The 23261-nt window shown below is 43.3% G+C and overlaps 1 protein-coding gene across 1 annotated transcript in view; it reads right to left on the bottom strand.

Annotated features, from left to right (window-relative positions):
* The window catches only part of LOC138961748 (uncharacterized), a gene marked incomplete at its 5' end in the record, with an annotated part of 229391 nt that overhangs the window by 64586 nt on the left and 141544 nt on the right, over positions 1-23261 (bottom strand). Inside the window, 2 exon segments of the mRNA XM_070333420.1 lie at positions 9862-9981; positions 12682-12792. Coding sequence (XP_070189521.1) covers positions 9862-9981; positions 12682-12792 — 231 coding nt within the window.

The following is a 23261-nucleotide window of genomic DNA, read 5'->3' as shown; positions in this document are numbered from 1 at the left end:
CTTTTTCTAATACATAAGATATAGTGATAAATCCGGACCGTCTGAAATCGGCTTTTATAAGCGGCTGGCTCTATTAACCGCGGTTTTATTAAGCGGCGTCCACTGTATTGCCGACTGCGTCACCGCGAACTAACGTGAGTCTGAACTAAGATGCACACGATATTTTCACATATTGCTAAGAAACTAAGATACAATTCTTTACGAAGATATTCGACGAAGCGAAGGATGTTTAACGATTTTCTATCGTTGACGAGACAGTGCAGTAAAAACCAACGTAGCCATTATAATATGTTGTACATTGATTGACCGCTAAACAAACAATCAAACGAACAAACGAACAAACAAACAAACAAAACAAAACAAAACAAATAACCAAGACAGTCCTTATAAAAGGTACGCGTATAGTTTTACGGGGTGTTTTCAGCAGAAGAAAAAAATCAAAAAAAGCTAAGATTGCATAGAAGGTGACCCAATGACAGACACCAAGCCCAGGTGATCGATCACAAATGATGGCTTTTGATGGATAACTGTCATTAATATTTGTACGTCACCCACACACAGTGATCTACATCTTCACCTATAATGCCTGTGATGGCCCATATTAAGTCTAAGCCTTGCAGATACAGACTATCAGCTCTGGAAGGCACTTACGTTGATGTCTTTGTGATTCATCTGCTTCTGCTACAGTTCAAGAACCAACACCACTCTTAAACTGGGGTACGGGTTATTCCAAGTCGCCATACAGTTTGGATAAAGACGGCTTTCTAAGAAATAACTTCTGATGTTTATTCTCGACCTTTAATTACACACTATTCCATTACAAGATGTGTCATTGCTCAAGCGTTGTGTTATCGATTCACACAAAAAAAGGAAATATCTTGCTAGAGTACAGGGAGACACTGATGAAACAATTTACTTGAGTAAATGCTGAGCTATTTATTCAAACCAGCACGATTGTGTTCGCAGGAAACCATTTACACACCACTCCTATTCTTTCCCCTACTTCTACCCAAAACAGGTACTTTTACCTTTGAGGGTGCATGTCGCGTTTGCCCAGGACCTATCACACTTTCAATTGCTCTCCCGCTCGCTACGTAATACTCATCTCTCAAAGCTACACTTAGAGCCTTGATAATAGCTCTTTAACCGCGAACAATGGCTATACAACATTCCATTAAACAAACACACACACGCCTGTGCTGATCAGAGGGAGAGAGATCATTACCCTCGGAAAAGAGGTAATTATTTACCTGGCGATTAGATGTAAATTGAACAGCTGCTGCCGTGAGCTATTAGACAAAAGCTGTTGCCAGTTTCAGGCTGAAGTTCACTTCGTGCTTAACAGTTGGCCGTTTGATGTGTGCAACGTTTAGTAAACTAGAATATATAATATGTATTGTGTTTCGGGTTTTAATTTAATTTGGAGTTGAAGAGAAAGTTGGTTTGGCATATTTACTGAACACAGACAAAATCAGTTTGCCGTAGTCGAATATCTAGGTCTACACAGAATATACGTCTATAACTTCAGAACATATATGTCCTTGAAAAATAAATGACATACCTCGAGACTTACAACAACAACAACAACAACAACAACAACAACAACAACAACAACAACAACAACAACAACAACAACAACAACAAGCCTTTCACACTGAAGTTATCATTGCTAAGACACTGACGTTCTTATAACTATCAATTGTGTGTGTCTCTCTCTCTCTTCCTCCCCCCTATCTTTCCCTGTCTGTCCGGTACACCAAAGCAATAACCCCCAGGTAAGCCAACGGGTAGCTAAAGGTGGATTTCACCAGTCAAGTGGTGAGCTATTTAACCTGGTTGTTTGCCAAGAGATCAATATTCATCGACTGATTGACCACATCACGAAACGCTGTTGTGCTTTTCAGTGCAAGGTAAAGGCTGGTATACTTCACACTCGCTAAGGGTTACTTACCTTGGACATTAGCGAAGTAGACTTCGTTATGGTAAAAAAAAAAATCCACAACAAACACAAACATAATGAGTGTGTGTTTCAGTGATAAGGCCAAAAAAAAAATAGGTGTGGTTACGGTAACATAGCCCCCCAAAATAGGGTAGGTAGGTAGGCAATCTCTTTTTTTTTTTTTTAACTCTCTACTCTCTCTCTCTCTCTCTCTCTCTCTTGCTCTCTCTCTCTCTCTCTCTCTCTCTCTCTCTCTCTCTCTCTCTCTCTCTCTCTCTCTCTCTCTCTCTCTCTCTGAAGTAATGAAAGAATCAACACTCTCAATTTGACAGAAAGCAGACATCAAGGGGTATCTACCCCATAAACCCAGAAACCTACATATCTTAATTTATGACCGGGCACATCTCGCCGACATAAAATACAAGGATTTACAATCCATGCAAATGAAAGTTAAAGCTTTGTAAGAACACGTGAGAAGCCCATCATCTATTGACAGTCTGGTCCTTTTTGCATTTTACCCTTATTCAGTCAAGATCGACACCAGTGTGTTTGCCTGGAGGGTTGAAAGCAAACAGACAAACAAACGGAGGGAAGATACCGTTAGAATGACCGCTCCCTCAAAGTGAGTGAGCAATAAGAGGATAGGTGTTCTGTACGTGCCCAGAGTGCATACGTCAATTCGCCTGTATGTGAATTCACCTGTCCAGTATTTAATGAGCTTCGAGAGTCTCCGGACTTTATACAAGGATAAGGCGTTTGCTCACCGACAGACAGACACACCAAAAAAAGACAAACATACAATCAGACAGACAAAAAAACACCCGAGCATAGACAGACAAAGACATTCATGCAAACAGACAACAAACATTCACAAACACAAAACATATAGGTAAATAGACAAAACATATAGGTAAATAGACAAAACATATATAAATAGACAAAACAATAGACACAGACAAATTGATAGACATACATACAGACATACAGACAGACTCACGCGCGCGCACACACACACACACACACACACACACACACACACACACACACACACACACACACACACACACACACACACACACACATAACCTCTTCATCCACAAAAAATATTATCCAGGCACACATGCTCAGTTCATAAGTACGATCTCTAATTGGATTAACTGAATTATTGCGTCACTCAATCAAACACGCCTCTCCATCTAAATCAACGAATCCTGTGCCAAAATGAGTAGCAGTGAAGACAATAAGCGCAGACATAAAGCATAGAAAAGAAGAAAAACAGAAAGAAAGAAACTCAGAAGGAAAGAAAGATAGTTAGAAACAAAGACAGAAAAAAACCACCAATATAAACTCATAATAAACAAAAATATAGCATTATTTAAACGAACAACAACGACTTTGTAAAACTTTTAATTATAAACAAGTTGAAACCACTTAAAGCTTCGTAGCCTTGAACTATTTAAACGTCACGTCATGATACGTCTGTTGAAGGTAAACACGAGCAATGCTGAATAATCTGTTGCCTCTTCATGGCTTTCTAGATGACAAAATAGACGGACAAATACAGATGTCACTTAAGTCAGAAATGATATGAATAGCGCTACGCATGACAACTTGACGTGCAAAAAATGAAACCACAACACAAACTCGAATCCTCCTATACCGTCTTCAACTGTTGCCAAAATTCACCAAACCAATAAAATAACAACTTAAATTTTCATTAACAGTTCAAACACTTCGAGCACAGCACCTACCTTCACATAGCAGCATGGTATTCAAAGAACAAACACAACAGAATCTTCCAAAAAGCAGCACTATACTCCAGAAAACTCCGTGCATGGGCGACTTGCCGATTCGCTGTCGTCTGCACAGGGGCATGGGTCTCGGCAAAACTGCGTGCAACACCAGAGCAGGTTTGGCTCGAGGTCTCTGTGTGCGCGTCACGCATCAACGTGTGTGTGAGTCTGTGTGTGTACCCACTCGACGAGCGCCTTGCTTCATTCATAACTACTGCATATCTAATACCTGTCCGTAACTATATTTATTACCAATTCAGTGCCCCATGTGGCTTTTTGACCAATCAGGACGGATTCTAGGTGACCTGTTAAATGTTATAACGTTCAGGCAGGGACCCTTTTTGTTTATCAAGCTAAAAATTGACAAAACAAAGTAAAAATGTAAATCAACAATATCAGAGTGATTTATTCTACAGAATGACACTTCAAATGCTGTCAGATAATACTCTCTTTATCTAAAAAAAAATACTGATAAGCGAGTTTTGTCGGTGGGTGTTTTACGGAACAGCAAGGTACCGCCCATCCTCTGAGTGTGAAATGCCGACCCGCACTTGAAATCTAAATTACCTAAGTTCGAAATTTCAAGGGAAATTGCGTCACTCGCGTTACGTCAAATGTATCTTTACGTCATTTCCCATCCGTCTTGAGTCGGTTCGAAATCTGTCGCTCTCTATTCAACAAGAAAAAGCGAAGCAACCGAAACGCATGTTGAACATGGTTTATCTTGTGAGATTGTTGTGTGTCAAATGCATTTGATCTGTGAATATTCATCACGTCAGGAGTATTAACTCTGATTGGCTGACCCAGGTCACGAGAATTCTTTGACTGACAGGCACAATCAGGTAGGAGCGCGCAAGTTCCCTTTGCGGCTGTTCTGTCTAATTCGCGGGGTCGCTTCGAAATTTGTTTTGGTCGAATTAAACGGTAATACAAGAAGAGCAAACGCTCGATCGAGTCACTTTCGCAGTTCTGAATATTATATGAGGCATCAGATGGACAGGAAGAAATTGCTATTCACAACACAATACAGATGTAAATAATTTGATGTAAAGAATAATCCTATAAAGTTTGAATCAAATCCGATGAATAGTTTCAGAGATATGATATTTCAATTTTTTTCCTTCAAGACATACCTGTGACCTTGAAAAAGGTCAAAGGTCACCAAAGCAGACGTCAAAGTGTAGAGGTCACTGGGAGTCACGTTCACATAAAATTTGAGCCCGGTCACTTTTATAGTTTCCGAGAAAAGCCCAACGTTAAGTTGTGTGTTGCCGAACAGAAAAGGCTAGTTATCTCCCTTGTTTTTCTGATAACGTTCGTAAAAGGCTACAGATGTAAATACTTTGATGTAAAGAATAATCCTACAAAGTTTCAATCACATCCGATGAACTTTGTCAAAGATATAAAATGTCTAATTTTTCCTTTGACGCTGACCTGTGACCTTGAAAAAGGTCAAAGGTCAACGAAACCATCGTTAAAGTGTAGAGGTCATTGGAGGTCACGACTAAACAAAATATGAGCCGGATCGCTTTGATAGTTTCCGAGAAAAGTCCAACGTTAAGGTGGTGTCTACGGACGGCCGGCCGGCCGGACGGACAGACTAACACTGACCGATTACATAGAGTCACTTTTTCTCAAGTGACTCAAAAACCGTTATTTCTAATATGCTGACTGTTAGCAAATGATAACAGACATGTCTCAAAAATGATATCAGCATTAGCCTAAAAGGCTCATGCTTGGTTTAAGCGTGTTTTTATTAATTTCTTGTATACATGCTCATGCTTGCTATCTTTTTTCTCGACATGCCTGTTATCATTTGCTAACAGTCAGCATATTAGAAATAACTCATATTATTATTACCAATTCAGTGCCCCATATATCTTTTTGACCAATCAGGACGGATTCTAGGTGACTCTCTAAATGTTATAACGTTCAGGCAGGGACCCTTTTTGTTTATCAAGCTAAAAATGAACAAGACAAAGTAAAAATTTAGACACAGAGAGAGACTGAGAGACACATAGACACAGAGACAGAGAGAAACAGATGACAGAGAGGGACAGAAAGACAGTCAGAGAGAGAGAGAGACAGAGAGAGACAGAGAGACAGAGACAGAGAGAGAGAGAGAGAGAGAGACAGAGAGAGACAGAGAGACAGAGACAGAGACAGACAGAAACAGACACCGAGAGAGACTGAGAGAGAGATAGACACAGAGACAGAGAGAAACAGATAGACACGAGAGGGACATAAAGTCAGTCAGAGAGAGAGAGCCTGAGAGGCGTTATCTTAGCAGTGGCTTTTATACAAAACATCAAGCGCCTGTGCTTTACACTGCTTGTCCTGCTGGCTATTTTAGGATGACCAGACTACTAACAAGTTTACCTGTGGACCTGTGATCACCTCCAGTAGGCCTACTTACACTTTTCACCTGGGCCCTCTACTGACCGCTAAAAATCGCCGTCTGTAATATCTTAACTGTTTCGGCTGTGCGTCTTTGATGTTGCCGAATACGATGAGGTCATTGGGAGGCTTGGGTGTTGGGGTGGGAAAAAGGGAAAGAGGATCGCAGGGGCGGGTGTGTGTGTGTTTGAGTGTGGTGGGGGTGGTGAGGGGGGATGGTGTAATTAACTCATCAAGTGTGCACACGGACAGGTAAAATTCGAGCAGCCAGGTAGAGTCTGCCCTTGGCTCACACCTGACTTCCCAACACTGCGACACTTGGATCAAGGCCAACTCGGTGTCCTCGCTACCTGTTACCTGCACACCTGTCGTGCGTTCCTCACCTGTATACCTGTCTTACTGAACGGTGAAAAAATGCGAAAGATATACTTATTTCGTGATTTGCCTGTTATTACCTCAATTTTGAGCGAATGTCATTATTATATTTATTTATCTGGCTGTCGCCTTTTTTGTACTTAATTATTTAATTCTTTATTGACTCATTTGTTTGTTTATTTTAAAGTATGTTTCCATTAGACGTCCCCCTACAAATCTCAAATGAAATTAAGTACTTAGGATAAAATCCCCCCTCTCTCTCTCTCTCTCTCTCTCTCTCTCTCTCTCTCTCTCTCTCTCTCTCTCTCTCTCTCTCTCTCTCTCTCTCTCTCTCTCTCTCTCTCTCTCTCTCTCCACAGGAGGGGATCAGAACCCCGAGCGACATAACCGAGACTTTTCCAAGGGCAGAAAGCTAAACCCCAAAGCCAACTACACCCCGACCCCTGTGACTGAAGTCGTTCTTGGGTATCCTCCACCACGGTTGATTGGTCACCGTTAGCGGTCAGCTACAGGTGAGACAGGGGAGTGAAAAGGTGTGTCGATATTTTGCCCCACTGCCCCACTGTCGCTTCTTGCTTCTTGGAGGGAAACTCGGTATTGTCTTTCGCAATTACTTAACTCATTGTCTCATATGGCTCTATCTGACCAGGTACGGATATCCGCTCAGACTGTTAGCTTCAGTCGCTTCCTGTAACGTCCATCTAACGCCTGCATTCCAGCGTGTTGATACACAGTTTCTACACAGTTACTACAATTCTGAGTGACCTGCTGCAGCACAGCTGGTCTCGACTAAAAAAAACTTGGTCAACATAGGTTGGGTAGAAAGTGTTAAGGAGTGTGAGCTGAGAAGTCGATCAAGTTACGAAAACTAGCTACCCTTCACTTAACACAGAAACAAATACCGTAAAAGTGAGAATATTCAAGCGATGACGGGTGGAACGATTTCAACGTCGGTATTACCCCGATCATTCATATTTTGGGATTTAGAGCGAAGAAACAGATGTATCATACGATAGCTATTACTTTTCATAAGAGTCTCTTCACTTCAGCAATCTTCTTAACTATGAGCCTGTATTGCTTTTCTAAGCCGATTCCCTGACCCATATTATTATCTGAAATCACACTATAAAATCGACCTGCTACTTGACACAGAGAAAACATTACACTTATAATACGGCAAGATGTGTGCATTTAGATAATGGGACTTGAGTAATCATAGTGTACCTAATCCTATCATTGTGTTAAGTAGTTTTGAAATAAGGCCAGTGTGTAATTACACCCCCGGTATAGGGTGTGTATAGGTTTCACTCGATGTGTTTGTGTTCGCAAGTAGATCTCAAGAATGAACGGACCGATCGTCACCAAACTTGGTGAACAGGTTCTATACATTCCTGAGATGGTCCTTACAAAATTGGGACCAGTCAAACATACGGTTAGGGAGTTATTGGTGGATTAAAATTATACAACGCCTGGTATAGACAGACACCCCCGTTGGTCAAAGGGAAATAACCATTCTCACTGCCACCAACTGAGAAGGTTATTTCCCTTTGACGGGGGTGTAGTTCCTATCGGAGGAATTTCTTGTTAGTGTATTATAACAGCAGTTCATTTGGCAAGGAATTCACTGGTACGTTGGAGTCAAGAGCTGAGTGCGTACTTCGTTAGTGTCAAGAAGATGGGACAATTAAGGAATGCATTGGTTGTAGTGAAGTGGTCTTACAATAAGTTCATTACTCTCTCTCTCTCTCTCTCTCTCTCTCTCTCTCTCTCTCTCTCTCTCTCTCTCTCTCTCTCTCTCTCTCTCTCTCTCTCTCTCTCTCTCTCTCTCTCTCTCTGAAGTTTTGAATCAGCCTGAATCTGCATGGATATCTCTTCCCTGAATCTGCATGGATATCTCTTCCCATATGTTCGCGTGGATAGATAGACTAAAGCCACTTTCTGTTGAGATACCTTCCTTTTTGACAATGTCCAACCAAACACACAGTTTTTTTTTTAAATACAACCCAGCCTCTCCAAATCTCCAGCATGCAAGATTTCTTATCGTTATGTTATCCACACACAATTTCCAGATCCCTGGCGCTATGACGCACGTTGGATAGCCACAACTCGGTCTGAGTTCCAGACACGGGTTACATGTTTACACCTGGCGTCTTGCAGTCCTCTGGCTGGCACAACAAACTTGGTGCCACACTGCAGGTAAAACTACAGGTATTGAAAGACGCAAAAACATGGGCTCGGCAGGTTTACACTTGAGGTGAAACATCATCAACGCTGGAACGAAAGAACGCAAAACACGATCCCAAAAACAACGCCATTTTGCGTCTAAAAAACAAGGGGTTGTTGCACATCCGAGGGAAACGAAAGAAAGAAAAATGGAAAGATAGAAAAATGGAAAGATAGAAAAATGGAAAGAAAGAAAAATGGAAAGATAGAAAAATGGAAAGATAGAAAAATGGAAAGAAAGAAAAATGGAAAGATAGAAAAATGGAAAGATAGAAAAATGGAAAGAAAGAAAAATGGACAGATCGATCAGCGTTTCATCATGAAATTAGTTTCAAGAGAAAAAAAACACTGCGAAGAAACAGGTAGTCACACAAATCAGCAGGAATCGAAACTCAAAATCTCTTGACTTGTTAGAAGAAAAGCCAAAGGGAGCCTAGAGAGAGAAAAAAAAGAGAGAGAGAGAGAGAATATGTTGAGATAAGGGCGTGCTTACAAACGCTACCACACTTTCTCTTCGTCATCATCATGCCTATCAACAATCTATTTTTCCTTTTCACACACAGGTGTGTCAGATGTAAGCAGGTGAAAAGCAGGAAACAAGTCGAGACAATAGGGTGGTGGCAGGTTTCTCCAGTCACGAACGGACCCGTTTCCTCAATTTTTTTCAAACTGCACTGGTGTGACCTTCGCGGTTGTTGAGGTAATAACACTAGCCATCTATCTACTGTTTTACATCCTGCATCGTCACATTTATTTACCGCTGTAGGCTCGGTAATGGAATAATAATAAGGCGGATTCACGAACACCTTTTATTTCAATTTTATCAGTTTTGCTATTACTGTCGAGATGCGGACGAACAATATTTACATCCCTCTCTACGCAACAATCTTAAAATTAAAAGTGAAAACAAACAACTAGAAAAAGATTCCTCAGTTGAAAATGAAATAAGAACCACAACAATAACAGAACAACAACAACAACAACAACAACAACAACAACAACAACAACAACAACAACAAACAAAACCATTACGAAACAGCACAACACAAACCAACCAAGCAACCAGCAAACTAACCACCAACCAAATAACTTTGTATACATATAATATAAGTATAAGTTCGGAGTGTGTCTTACCTGTGTCTTGTTGTTTTTATCCTGAAGGTTAAGGTCATCATGAGGAAAGCGGTCCTGCACGGTGTCCATTTTTTGCTCATTCTCTGCCTCGCGTATTTCTTCCTCTCGGTCCTTCACCATCTGAAACGTCAGAATTAAAAAAAAAACAAGAAAGGTAAGTTGTTGGAACGTTTGTTGTTGAAGAAACAATACGTTACAGTCACAGATAATTATATCGAGCGAACGGTTTTTGGATTTGCTTATCTGAAACGTCATCAACATTACGTCACTGTCCTCTGTGACGTCACAAAATCAAAGCTCATGCTTGGATAAGTTACTTTCTGTCTATCCGGTGTTTTGTTTTGAGGGTCTGGTAAGGTTTTAATAAACACTTTTGCAACGTAGTAAAGGAAACGTAACCCGAATCCATTCTGAAGTGTTTGAAAGAAACTGTTCGAGAAAACAAATGGAACATATTTGTTTAACTTACAGGCAGTGTTGTCTGCAGAAATGGAACATATTTGTTTAACTTACAGGCAGTGTTGTCTGCAGACTTCCAACAGTACACAATTCTCCCCCCCTCCTTCCCCACGGTCTCCTCCGCCACAACTTATACCCCCACCCCCAGGCCCCAGTAGACCAAACACAATTGAAATTTAAAAACCGTTCTGTTTCAAGCTGAAAGAAGAATACGTGTGATTTGGTAAATCTGTTTACCCAGTCTATCATTACGCTTTTGCGCAGTCGCACCCATTCAGAGTTAACACGGGGATTTTCGTTTATAAAAGAGAAGAAAATTACCCTCGCAAAGAAGAAAGGGATTACGCGTCATAAGATACCTCTGGGTAAACATGTCCCAGGAGTATCGGCTTTGTGCAACTTGAAGTGCATGTTAAAATGCTCTTGTCTTGGAGCCAGTAGGATTTAAGATGATAACACACGCGTGCCTGCTGATATTTCAACATCTGCAATTTTTTGGACAACTGAGGGCTGGATAGGGGACCGGGAAGGGTGCATTATCTAGCAGTGGTAATGGTAGTGGTGCCGGGTTTGGACAATTCTATGGTTGGGTCTGAGGGTGGGTGGGGGATGTCCTGGGCTCCGTCTCCTTTCCATAGACCCCCACACCCCCACCCCCACACCACTCCGCCCTTACCCGGCAAATGTATCTTTTTTTCTCAAGGAGAGACCTACAGTGCCTCTCTCAAACGATACATTGGCCAGCAACTGTACCCCTGTTTCATTTAGAAGCCCCTTTCGTTCATACACATGATCAAGTCCTGATTTACCAAGAGCGCGATATGAAAGTGAGGTGGGGGTAGCTGGGTGGGGGCTGGAGGGAACTCTTTGGAACGCAAGAGTTACATGTTCTATTCAAGTTGAGTGTATTCTATGGTCAGTGCCCCTTAGCCCCTAGAATCATGGGAGTAATCAAGGTCACAGAGTTCACACATGTGATTCGCCTTACACTGCAGACGTGATTGGCCAAAAGCGAAACATATGCAAATATACTACCCATCCATTCATAAGATCCGCTATCGTAAAAGTCAGGCTTTGAGACGTAAGGACCGTGTATTGATCCAATAGAATAACTTGATTTTGTCTCTCTCGCGCGGAACAAAAACACCGTAAATGATCTGAACCCTTGGCTAACCTGCTTTGTGTGTCTCTCTCTCTCTCTCTCTCTCTCTCTCTCTCTCTCTCTCTCTCTCTCTCTCTCTCTCTCTCTCTCTCTCTCTCTCTCTCTCTCTCGTACCATTGTTCTTGTTCACTCTACTCTTTTAGCTCATGGCCCCCTACTGTGAAAATCGTTTAGCAGAGCTAACACAGAGCAAGACAGACAGCCGTGCGAATAACACTTAAACTTGACCTCTCACCGCAAGGCACTTACCTGTAATCATGCAAGCGGTGTTACAGCGGAACCCTCCTATACCATTCCCAACAAATCTTCAAAAACAAACAGGTCTAAAAAAAAAGGAGGAAGTCTTTGATTGGAGGTACAGTCGAACGTGCCTTTGGCTTTGCATCCACCTCTCGAAAGCGACCCCCTGCCCACAACGACCAGTTCCAAGGAACCCAGAGACAGTACTCGTTCATATAAGTCACCCTTCAATAACGGCCGCCTGTCCATAATGGCCACTTTAGGTCGGACCCCTGGGTGGATGTTATCGACAAGTTCGACTGAATGTTAACAGATGTTATGAACAGAAAATCTGACAAAACAAGTTCTTAAAAGGGGAAGGAAGGGCGGGTGGGGGGGGGTCTTAAAATTGGGGTCCCACTGTACACCCCCCCCTCCCCCCCCCTAGCATCTATATTTGCTAACGGGTGTGGTAGCTTGATTCTTGTGATGGGGCTACTTTCCTAGGCAAACAATCGTGTTTTACGCCTACACAAATCTGCACAAGTGTATTGGGAAAAAGAAGGGCATATTAAGCCTAACATAGAACATACAAAGGTCAGCTATTCGCTGACATGTCGGTGGGAGGTAGGGGGAGAACTGGCATGACCTTTGTGTGGTGTTGTAAATGCAAAGGGTGCACTGACAGGGTGATAGGGGTCGAGGGGATTGTGGTTATGGGGGGGGGGATGCGAGTGCGTGTGTGTGTGTGTGTGTGTGTGTGTGTGTGTGCGTGGGAGTGTGTGTGTGTGTGTGTGTGTGTGTGTGCGGGTGCGCGGGTGCGCGCGCGCACGTGCGTGCGTGCGTGCGTTCGTACGTGTATGCGTCCGTACGTGAGCATTTGTGTGCGTGCGTGTGTGGTTGCGCGCGTGCTCGTACGTGCGTGCGTATGTAAGTGGGTGCGCGCGTGCTTGTGTTTGTTTGTGTGTTTCAACACTTACATTTTTGACCCTGTTGGCGGCTTTGGAAAGGTCCTCAAAGTCGGGATGACCACTGTCCGTTTCATCCAGAAGGTCGTTGAGGTATTTGTCGTACTCCGGAATACGCTTGATCTGTAAAACACAGAGAAAAGATGCCATCAAGAAATGGGTTTATAGAGTTGTAGGTAAGTCCAATCGAAGAACTCCAGAAATAACTCTGTTGCGTTTTGTATGGGGCGTGAAAGAGTGACTACGCTTGCTTTTATTGAGGCAAACTTTCCACACGTGCGCCTCGTCCACGTGTTTACAACACTCTCTTCGCTAGTGATTGCCCGAGTATAATGTCAAGTGGGAAAGTTTGCCTCAATGAAAGCAAGAGTATCAATTCGTTATTAACCCACACAAACCAGATGGAGTTATTTCCGAACATCGCTTATCATAGGTCATTCCTCACCGGAGAAAAAAAACCACGATGACATTCTGCAAGCGCAATGACAGCGTAACATTTTAAGCGAATTTCCTGCAATTCAGTCGTGTAGATCCGTACGGCATACATTATTTTATTTTATTTTGCTTGTTATCGCGCGCATATTTCAACATACGGATTCAAGGCGCAGGGATTTATTTATGCCGTGTGAGATGGAATTGTTTTTACACAATACATCACGCATTCACATCGGCCAGCAGATCGCAGCCATTTCGGCGCATATCCTACTTTTCACGGCCTATTATTCCAAGTCACACGGGTATTTTGGTGGACATTTTTATCTATGCCTATACAATTTTGCCAGGAAAGACCCTTTTGTCAATCGTGGGATCTTTAACGTGCACACCCCAATGTAGTCTACACGAAGGGACCTCGGTTTTTCGTCTCATCCGAAAGACTAGCACTTGAACCCACCACCTAGGTTAGGAAAGGGGGGAGAAAATTGCTAACGCCCTGACCCAGGGCCGAACTCGCAACCTCTCGCTTCCGAGCGCAAGTGCGTTACCACTCGGCCACCCAGTCCCATTATATGCTTTTCTGCAGTCGAAATTCAAGACGTTGAGCGCACGACAGTTAAAACTCATCCCTCCTTGACCCCTTCTTTCACACAAGATAAAATCTGCACATGGGAGGCATAGGCGGGTATTCCTTCCAATCGCTTTGAACTTTGTGCTGCCTAGAGCAATCAGTCAGGTACATAAATCTTCAATCGAACGGCCAACAAAGTCTCCGACTGAACGTGTTCGCGTTGCATTGAACGCAAGACGTGTTGATTGGCGCAGACATCTGTTCGGGGATTTTTGGTTCCAGCCAAATACAAAGAGATTACTGTTTTTGTTCCCAACCCTTGATGTGATTATTACTACACATTTGTATCTCAATACTGCACGAGAGAAAAAGAGTGTGAGAGAGAGAAAGAGAGAGAGAGAGAGAGAGAGAGAGAGAGAGAGAGAGAGAGAGAGAGAGAGAGAGAGACAGAGAGAGAGACAGAGACAGAGACAGAGAGAGCGAGAGAGAGCGAGAGAGAGAGAGAGAGAGAGAGAAAGAGAGAGAGAGAGAGAGAGAGAGAGAGAGAGAGAGAGAGAGAGAGAGAGAGAGAGAGAGAGAGAGAGAGAGAGACTGACAGACGGCTTTTTATCTATCAACACTATTACAGTCTGAATTTGCAAAAGCGGAAATTCCTCGTTTCAGACAAAAATTGCAAACAAGACCTTATCTACTCTGACGCCTATCACCCCCCTACAATCTACACGTTCGAAGACCAACGCACAACAAAAGGGTTTGCTTTAGTTGAAAACGACTGACGCAGGGTAAAGATAACTCCTCTTCGAACAGGGTCCCTATTGTCACCCCGAAGGGCATATGCTACCCCGACAAGCACCCCAGCTCACCACAGTGTACCCGTTGACGCTAAACGGGGTAGAGGCATGAAAGAAAAGCGGGTGGATTCGGGTCTGAATGGAGCAGGTCTGGTATCCAACGACCTTCGCCTCTGTGAGGGGTTCCAGTTCAAACTGGTGCAATCGCTTAACAGGCAGGGTGAGCACACACACAAAAAAAAGAAAAAAGAAAAACTAGAACGAAAATGAGAAGATAATGAGTGACATAGGAATTAAGCGCCCATTTATTTTCTCCAGTTTCGAAGACCTGCCCTTTCACGGAGTACCTTTACAGGTTGATGCATTAGGCCAACAAAAAAATATAGTCTGTTTACGGTAACATAGGCAAAAAAATAGGGTCGGTAGGTCGGGATTTTTTGAAAAAAAAATTTCCCCCCCATAAAAACATATTTTTAAGTTATTTTGCCAAAAAACAAAGACTTTTTTTTTCTCTCCCAAATGCCAAAAAAAAAAGTCTAGGGTCGCGCAAAAAAATAAGGTCGGTCGGGATACCGTAAACATACTATTTTTTTTTTTGGGGGGGGGGGGGCCTTAATGCATGGAAGGAGATGTAGGGGTGGGAGCGGGGGCTTGTGTGTACACAGTTTAGAAGACAGAAAACGCACACGGACTTTCGTGTCTGACGCTGCCATCTTCTTGTTGTCAATACGCCACGTGTGTCTTCCACATGTAACCCATCGATTCCGCAAAGCCTTTATACTTATGTCGAATGGTCGTTTCAAACCAACAATCAACAGGTCAAACCTCAGGAACGGACTATCATAACAATAACGAAAGACACAACGAAATAGAACCCGGGAGAATTCACCCAGAAACGGACATATGGACAATGGATACAAACCTCACTGACAGACAGAATGACTCACTGACTCAAAAACTCAGTGAATGAATAATGCACACAAACATCCCATTTCTGATCATCAGACCATTAAGACTTATCTGGAGTGGACACATTCTTCAACAACTGACCACCTCCACCCCACACAAAGTCATCAAAACAAGCCACGAACAAGGAAAAGCTGTACCACACAAAAACCTAACTGCGCAATATATAAAAGCAGTAATATAAACGACGAGAAACAATCAACAGAAAGATAGACCAGATTTTCATTGAGGAAAAAAGCCGATTTCCCTGAGGGCAAGAGGGAAATGGACATCATGGGTGGAGAACATGAGTGCGTTGAGGTCAACTTTACTTTGGACATGGGCGAGTCTAGGGTCAGACGGTCAGCTCCACCCAGTTTAACACCTGGGTTTTCATGTCTATCCCCTTCTTTCGGTCTAGCGCAGATCGCAGTGCCTGCGCACTCATATTTGAGCTGAAGCGTTATCTGGCTATCCCCAACCCCTTCTTACCTCTTCCTCCTTTCCACCCCACCCCACACTCAGCCATCACAAATAAGACCAGATCGAGATTCCGCTCTTGAAATAATATAATTACCGGAAGTTTGATTATAATTACCCATTTGTTTGTGAAATATAGCGACCAGTAGTAGCAAACCCGTAAGACTTGCTTGAAGACACATAACAAACTTCCGAGAACTTTCAATTTTCTGGAAACCATTATAAATGTTTTGGGTTGGGTCTAGTTTGAGCGTTCTCTTCGTACCAGCAGACATTAGCACACACACAAAAACTGATACCTTTTGGTGGTTACACAAACTACAAAAGCGGAAGAGACAGACTAGTTTGCACCAACCAGACAGCAGACACGGAAATGGAGAGAGCAAAAGGGGACAAGTAACCAAACGACAGACAGAAACAGATTAAAAAAATTGAGCAAAAAATAGAATGTTCCCTTAGCAGACAGGTTCCTTAATTGGTCTGATTGTTAGTGTTTGAAAAGATGCCAACATCCGCTGCCCAAGAACTAAGCGCCTCTGTTAACTAGGAACAAAGTCCGCGTGTTGACCAAGACAAACTACTGGTGCTCGTCACCTTTCTGTCGGTCTCTGTCTCGCCGTTTTCTTCTCTGTCTCTCTCTCTCTCTCAGCCACTATGTGTGTCATTAGCACTGCTGAGCCCTCTCTCTCTGTCTCTGAGTCTCCCCCCCCCTCTCTCTCTCTCTCTCTCTCTCTCTCTCTCTCTCTCTCTCTCGGGGTGATCACAACAACACTGTCCCGAACACATAGTTTGCGGCTGACCGAGACCCAAACTACCTGAAAACCTGAACCGGTTTTGTTGACTGTCCACTTTGGAGCGGGAGCGAGATGTGACAGTCACGAATTCCCCCGTAATATGCCACAAGGCTTTGAGGCAACAAGTCCTGCAGGAAGGCTTGTTTGAAGGGAGATTGGAGGCAAAGACCGCAGGACCTGAGCAACAAGATGGCGGGATGACTGCTCAGAGTGAGGCTTGCACTTGAAAAGTCTCGGCGCACCGCGAGCTACGTCAACAGCGAGACTTCCCACGAGAGTCACCGGTTGCCAAGACTTTGGTTAGGGAATGGTTTACGCAACTTGCCACAAAGTGACAAAGTTCTTTGAAGGCAGCATGCTAAGAGTGCGGGACATGTCAGAGTATACGAGAAAAACACAGACAGAAAGCCCCCTCGAAAAAAGCCAGGACGATTTTACCGGGGCGAAAAAAGTAGAGACAGTTCACAAGACTGAACTTTGGGTCAAAAGATCTCCAGAACTGTCGTTTTAACCTTTAGCAGGAAGAAATGGGGGGGGGGGGGGACCAGGGATGAATTGACAAACTACAAAATATCAGTCTACTTGCAAACGTTATGTTGATTTCAGTGTTATGGCAGTCAATAAACATACTCGTACAAAAAGTACATAAATGTATTACAAATAAGCCGTTATCTATATCAACAGTGGCAACCACTGACAACAATATTCGGGAACAAATAAACAAACAAACAAACAAACAAACAGACAAACACGATCAAACAAGCACCGTGACAAAGCAACAAGAAAAAAACAAATCGTAGGTTCAGGACAACACACACACAAAATATTATAGAATAAAACAAAAATGAAATAAAATCAAACTTAACGGTCCTAGCATGTAACAAGTTTACAATTTAAGGCAAAAAGAAGAACAGATCCGACGTGACGTTTGATGAACGTCCAGACGTTAAGCAACAGGACGTGAAAACACGCCGCTCATAATCCAGGTTCCATGGCCCATGCATTTGCGGAGCGTGCGGGCCTGCAAGATGGCGGCTTAGCATGGCTTGGGCACTCTGTGTCGCTATTGCCAGGCTCCGAGAGACCAGGGCTGGTGCATAACTCTTTCATTGACCGAGATATTCCCGGATAAGAAAAACAAGATGAACAGAGACAATGTAGCAAAAAAGAAAGCAAGGACGGAAGAAAGTAACTCAACGCAAGAAAAGGAGGGGAAAAAGAAAATATTCGAAAATGACAGAAATGACGTTAAAATTATATTTTTTTGTACAGAATACAACACGAACTTCAATCCCCATCCCACCCACATCGCCCTTCTACCTGCTTATCCTTTGCATTACATCTTTTCCCTTAATGCAATATTAAAAACAAAACAAAACAAAAATGTCATTTTGTTTCTCCGGACAAGGCTATATTTGTGTGAATTCAAGGACTACAGATTTGTCAACACTTGACAAAACAACCACACGCCTCCAAACCGCCCCCGCCAGTCTTTACGAAAACGTTTAATGTTTAATATTTAATCTAAGAAAGAACATTGACCTTAACAAGTTTTCCAGACGCGTTCTAATATTTAAGTTCTGCGCGACAATGTCATTGCCATGGTTGTCTTCTTCTTGAAACTATTCACGTGCAATCAGCTAACAACAATCAGCCTATGTTGCGTAAAGGGAATAACTACGTATATAAACATTAGCTGATAACAATGAACATTACACAATTCTATAATCGTAAAGAAACTGACACGATGGAATTCAAAACCAACCTCGATATGCCAGAAATGAGCATACAAAATAACATACCGCCCCCATCGCTTGATATTCCAAAGTGACTCGAACCTGCTCTCGCGAGCGGAACAGACGGTCATTTGCATCAGCACAGAAATGTCATCTCACCAAAAAATGTATGTGTACAGAACGTGCTGTCTTGATATAGGTTAGGCAACGTAACAATCACTTCTGATTTCTTCTGTCCGAGTCTGCTGCCTCCAATGTTAATTTCATCAACATTTGTTTTGACCTTTTTTATGTTGCCCTTGTCAAAAATAGCCACCACGAACCAGGTCTTCTCTTGGCTGAAATAAGTGGTCAAACATGAATGGTCAAGCCTTCTCCACATTGGCTTGGCTGGAGTGATGGACACAGTGTGAGGGTCATCAACATCTCGTATCGATCATTCCCCTGTGTGCACAATGTGCCTTTTGTTATTGGACCAAGAGCAGAGGTCGAGCAGGTCAATGTTGTCGTGTTTGTATGCATTGACAATTCACAGCGGACTGGGCACAGGACATTTTTTGGCCTCAATTTATGATTGCTATCGACAAGACACAGACTCGTCAAAACGCACCGGACAGTCTAGCGCCAGGAGTCCGGTTTCTTCAAACAGTTCATACACGTTGTTTGGCTCTAAATTAATACAAACGACAGGCCTCCTGTTTTGATAGCGGCTGTATATCGACCACCATTTGCCATGCGGGGCATGCGTTGCTGGCTCAGAAATAATAAACATTGACAAGCAACGTTGCGATTCTTTGCTGCTGTTTTTCTACAGTATGCCATTCGCTAAGGAATGCAAACAATAAGAATTAAACAAGAAACAACTATCATTCGTGTATTTACACTTCTTTCTCACAGCTTCTTCTTCTTCTTCTTCTGCGTTCGTGGGCTGAAACTCCCACGTACACTCGTGTGTTTTTTTGCACGAGTGGAATTTTACGTGTATGACCGTTTTTTACCCCGCCATTTAGGCAGCCATAAGCCGTTTTCGGAGGATTTCTCACGGCAAATACCACGATCACTCCTTCTAGGGAGAGAGAGCATAGACAATTCCACAACAATGTGCATAATCATCATCATCACCATCATAAGTTGCACACACAGCATGAAAAGAACAGTTATTTTCAACAGAAAGAGTCCTACTGACCCAGTACATGTCATTAACTCAAGCAACCGCCGCTCTGTTGTTGCCTTGTAAAAACCAGAAAGGAGGGAAGAGCCATAACCGCATGACACGCATCATAAACTTTCCCAGACGGTATTATGATAATGATATCCCAATGATAGCTTCTGCATTGAGAGGCTGTCTGGGAAAAGGGACATTAAACTTATAATATACTGTTATGCTCTAAAAACGCAGTGTGTTTGCAAAAAATATTACTGGAAAGTTCATGGGTGCATATCATGCAATGATAGTAAAAGCCCCCCCTCTCCCTATCTGTCTGTTTATGTCTTTCTATTTCTGTCTCTCTCTCTTTCTCATGTTATCTCTCTCTCTCTCTCTCTCTCTCTCTCTCTCTCTCTCTCTCTCTCTCTCTCTCTCTCTCTCTCTCTCTCTCTCTCTCTCTCTCTCTCTCTCTCTCTCTCTCTCTCTCTCTCTCTCTATGTTCCCATCTTTTTTCTAGCTCTGGTTTCTTCTCTCTTTGCTCTTTCTTTCTCTCTTCACCCCCTTTCGTCCCCTCCGACTCTCTCTCTCTGTCTGTCTCTCTCCCCCCCCCTCTCTCTCTCTCTCTCTGTCTCTCTCTCCCCCCTCTCTCTCTCTCTTTCTCTCTCTCTCCCCTTTCTCTCTGTCTCTCTCCCCCCTCTCTCTGTTTCTCTCTGTCTCTCTCCCCCCGCTCTCTCTCTCTCTCTCTCTCTCTCTCTTTCTCTCTCTCTCTCTTTTTGTAAAAACTCCCTTCTGTCATCATTAATCTCCGGTAATCAATGGCAGGTGTTTTCGCCGACCAAACACAAACCATCTTCTTTATCAGGAAGGCTCAGCCTGGTGTTACAGCTGAAAACTCTGTGCAAAGACCTTTCACCGATTTTGTTTAGTTTTTTTGTCTATGACAAATTTGTTTTTCTCGAAAAATGCGGACAGAAAACAGCTCATCTACATTACAAGTATTTGACAGTGGCTTGTCATGTCCCTTCAACCTATTTGATTATTCGGGTGTATCGGACAGAACTACGTATCAATCTTTAAAAAAAAAAAATCAAAAAACACCCAGAGGTATGCATTAACTAAGCTGGCATACTTACATAGCAACGTCACCTCACCTGAGCAATAATTAGTTGACTAATACATAAAACAAAACTTGATTTGACCTTTCTGAGTCTCTGTATCTGAGACTTACCTTCATCTTCTAGGTCAGGAAAAGGTCCACTTTAGCTCAAACTGTGTCACGGGCTCCGGAGGAACTGATTCAACGCACCTCACCAAGACAACTGCAGACATGAACTCAACGACACCGTGCGCATGGGGACGACCAGACCACTCCGAACTGGGTTCAACTCTCCATAACTAATAGGCAACAGGGGGGAAATCAAACTCATCATGTTTGATGAGATGCTTCGGCTAACGCAGTAGACGTGATCTTTTGGCCGAGACGAGATCACGCGCGAGGGGGAGAGAGATGGCGAGATGGGAATGGCCGACCAGGTTATTGGGTCAGTCAACATGGACCTTGTCCACGGCTTCAAAGAAGGGTGTGTGAATGGAAGGGGGGGGGGAGTAGTGTTTGGGGCTAGAGGGGGGGGGGGGGCGGAAGGACAGGGGATGCCTAGGTTTGGTGCCAGCTGTGTCATTGTCAATGCCTAAAATAGCTGCCAGGAATCTTTGCCCTCCATTCTACAGCAAGGCAACGTTCTAAATATAGCAAGACGCAAGCTAAGATCTTTCTTGGGCATATTATAGCAACTTGTAGTTCCTCATGCTTTTGCTTCTCTGGTGTCTCGAGTCATATTTTCTGGTTTCCGGCGACTACTCGTAACGAACAAGCAGGATGATTATAAAAAAGCCAGTAAATATTTGACTTAAGCGGTTAATATAACTGTGTCTAGTCATGGGATCAGACATGTAAACCCAATATCCTTACTAGCATACTACATGCTGCCAGAAAAAGAATGAGTGTTTTGTTTTTTAAAATACTTGTGAACGATACCTTATACGACCATTTGACCTGGGGTATGACATGCCAGGTAGCGGGAGGCAGAGACAAAGAGAAAGAGTGATATAAAAACAGACATAGGGAGACAAAGACAACGAAAGATCCAGAGACAGAGAACTACACAACACCAGAAACACACCACCGTTAGATAAAAAGACGGAAACGAGATGGAGACATTTCTCGAATGCTAATTCTATCGAGTTGTCCCCTCTTTCTCCACTTTCCCCACAAATCCAGCTGTCCCTTTCTACAGATTTAGCTCTAAAACAGCGTTCCAGCCATTTATTCCCGGCAGTTTAAATTCCCGACCATTCGATAATCGTCCTAAAACAGGTCCTCTCGTTCAAGTTCTCGTAAAACGCATCCCCTCTCGCAGTCTACGTTCCGAACGATCTTGACATTGGTCCTAGAAGCCTGGACCCACGGAGAGAGATTTGCTTCTTCGCCTGGTAGTCTCGGCCATCCTTGAAATGTTCGGTTCGAGTTGCTCGTGCTTTGTTGACTTGCTCTGCACAGTGCTGCGAAGTCCGTAGTTTTAAACTTAAAACTGCTGAGCCTCAAGAACCCCAACTATCCCTTGGGACTGTGCCCGTAGTGTTAGAAGCAACAAGATTGCCGTCGCAATAAATTGATCGAGCATGTTTGTAGTACGTTTCCTTTTGTTCTGGTGGTGACAAGGTGCGAAGTCGGGGGAGGAGATATGCAAGAGGTTATGTGGAAGAGAGAAGGGGCCAGAGAGAGAGAGAGAGAGAGAGAGAGAGAGAGAGAGAGAGAGAGAGAGAGAGAGAGAGAGAGAGATAGAGAGAGAGATAGAGAGAGACAGAGACAGAGATAGAGAGAGAGATAGAGAGGAAGATAGAGAGAGAGAGAGAGAGAGAGAAAGAGAGAGAGAGAGAGAGAGAAGGGGCCAGAGAGAGAGAGATAGAGAGAGAGAGATAGAGAGAGATAGAGAGCGAGACAGAGACCGAGACAGAGAGAGAGAGTGAGAGTGAGAGAAAAACAGATATTAAGAGAGAGAGAGAGAAAGAGACAGAGAGAGAGAGAGAGAGAGAGAGAGAGAGAGAGAGAGAGAGAGAGAGAGTTCTACAGGTCGATCAACGGGAAGAGAGAAAGAGAGACAGATGCTGACACATGGGAAGAAATCTGGATTTGTGAACAAGAAATGGAACCCAGAAACGTACAACTTCCACTAGAAATACTACAAAATAGTTAACAACAAAACTCAGAAAACATTAGTACGAAAAAAGAGCAACAGCAAACACAGCTGCAAAATCCGGGGTGCTTAAAAAGGGTATCAAAGGGGCCGAGCAACAGTCCTGAAGATGGGCACCGATCCAGCAAATATATGTATCTTCGGACACGTATACGTTTGAACAGCTTACATTCGCAAGCAGGGGATTCTTCCCCATGCCTCCCCTTGCCCCGTTCTGCCTTTGTGTGGGTCTCTGTCTCGCGGGACCCTATGTGTGTCTCTGTCTCGCTGTACCGAGTAACCCGTTGGCTTGTCTACACTTCCGCCAAGGTTCTCAGGACAAGAAAGATCTGGTTAGGGCCTAATTCATAGAGCAAAGCAAAGTCCGCGAGAAACAAAGACAAAAGGCGATGTACATCTTGTGATATGAACTCTGTATGCTGGCTGAAGTGTGGAATGA

Source organism: Littorina saxatilis, linkage group LG3 (assembly GCF_037325665.1).
Source record: "Littorina saxatilis isolate snail1 linkage group LG3, US_GU_Lsax_2.0, whole genome shotgun sequence".
In the NCBI taxonomy this organism is placed as follows: Eukaryota; Metazoa; Mollusca; class Gastropoda; order Littorinimorpha; family Littorinidae; genus Littorina; species Littorina saxatilis.
The sequence above is the reverse complement of the archived record's forward strand: the minus strand, read 5'-3'. Positions and strand labels throughout refer to the sequence as shown.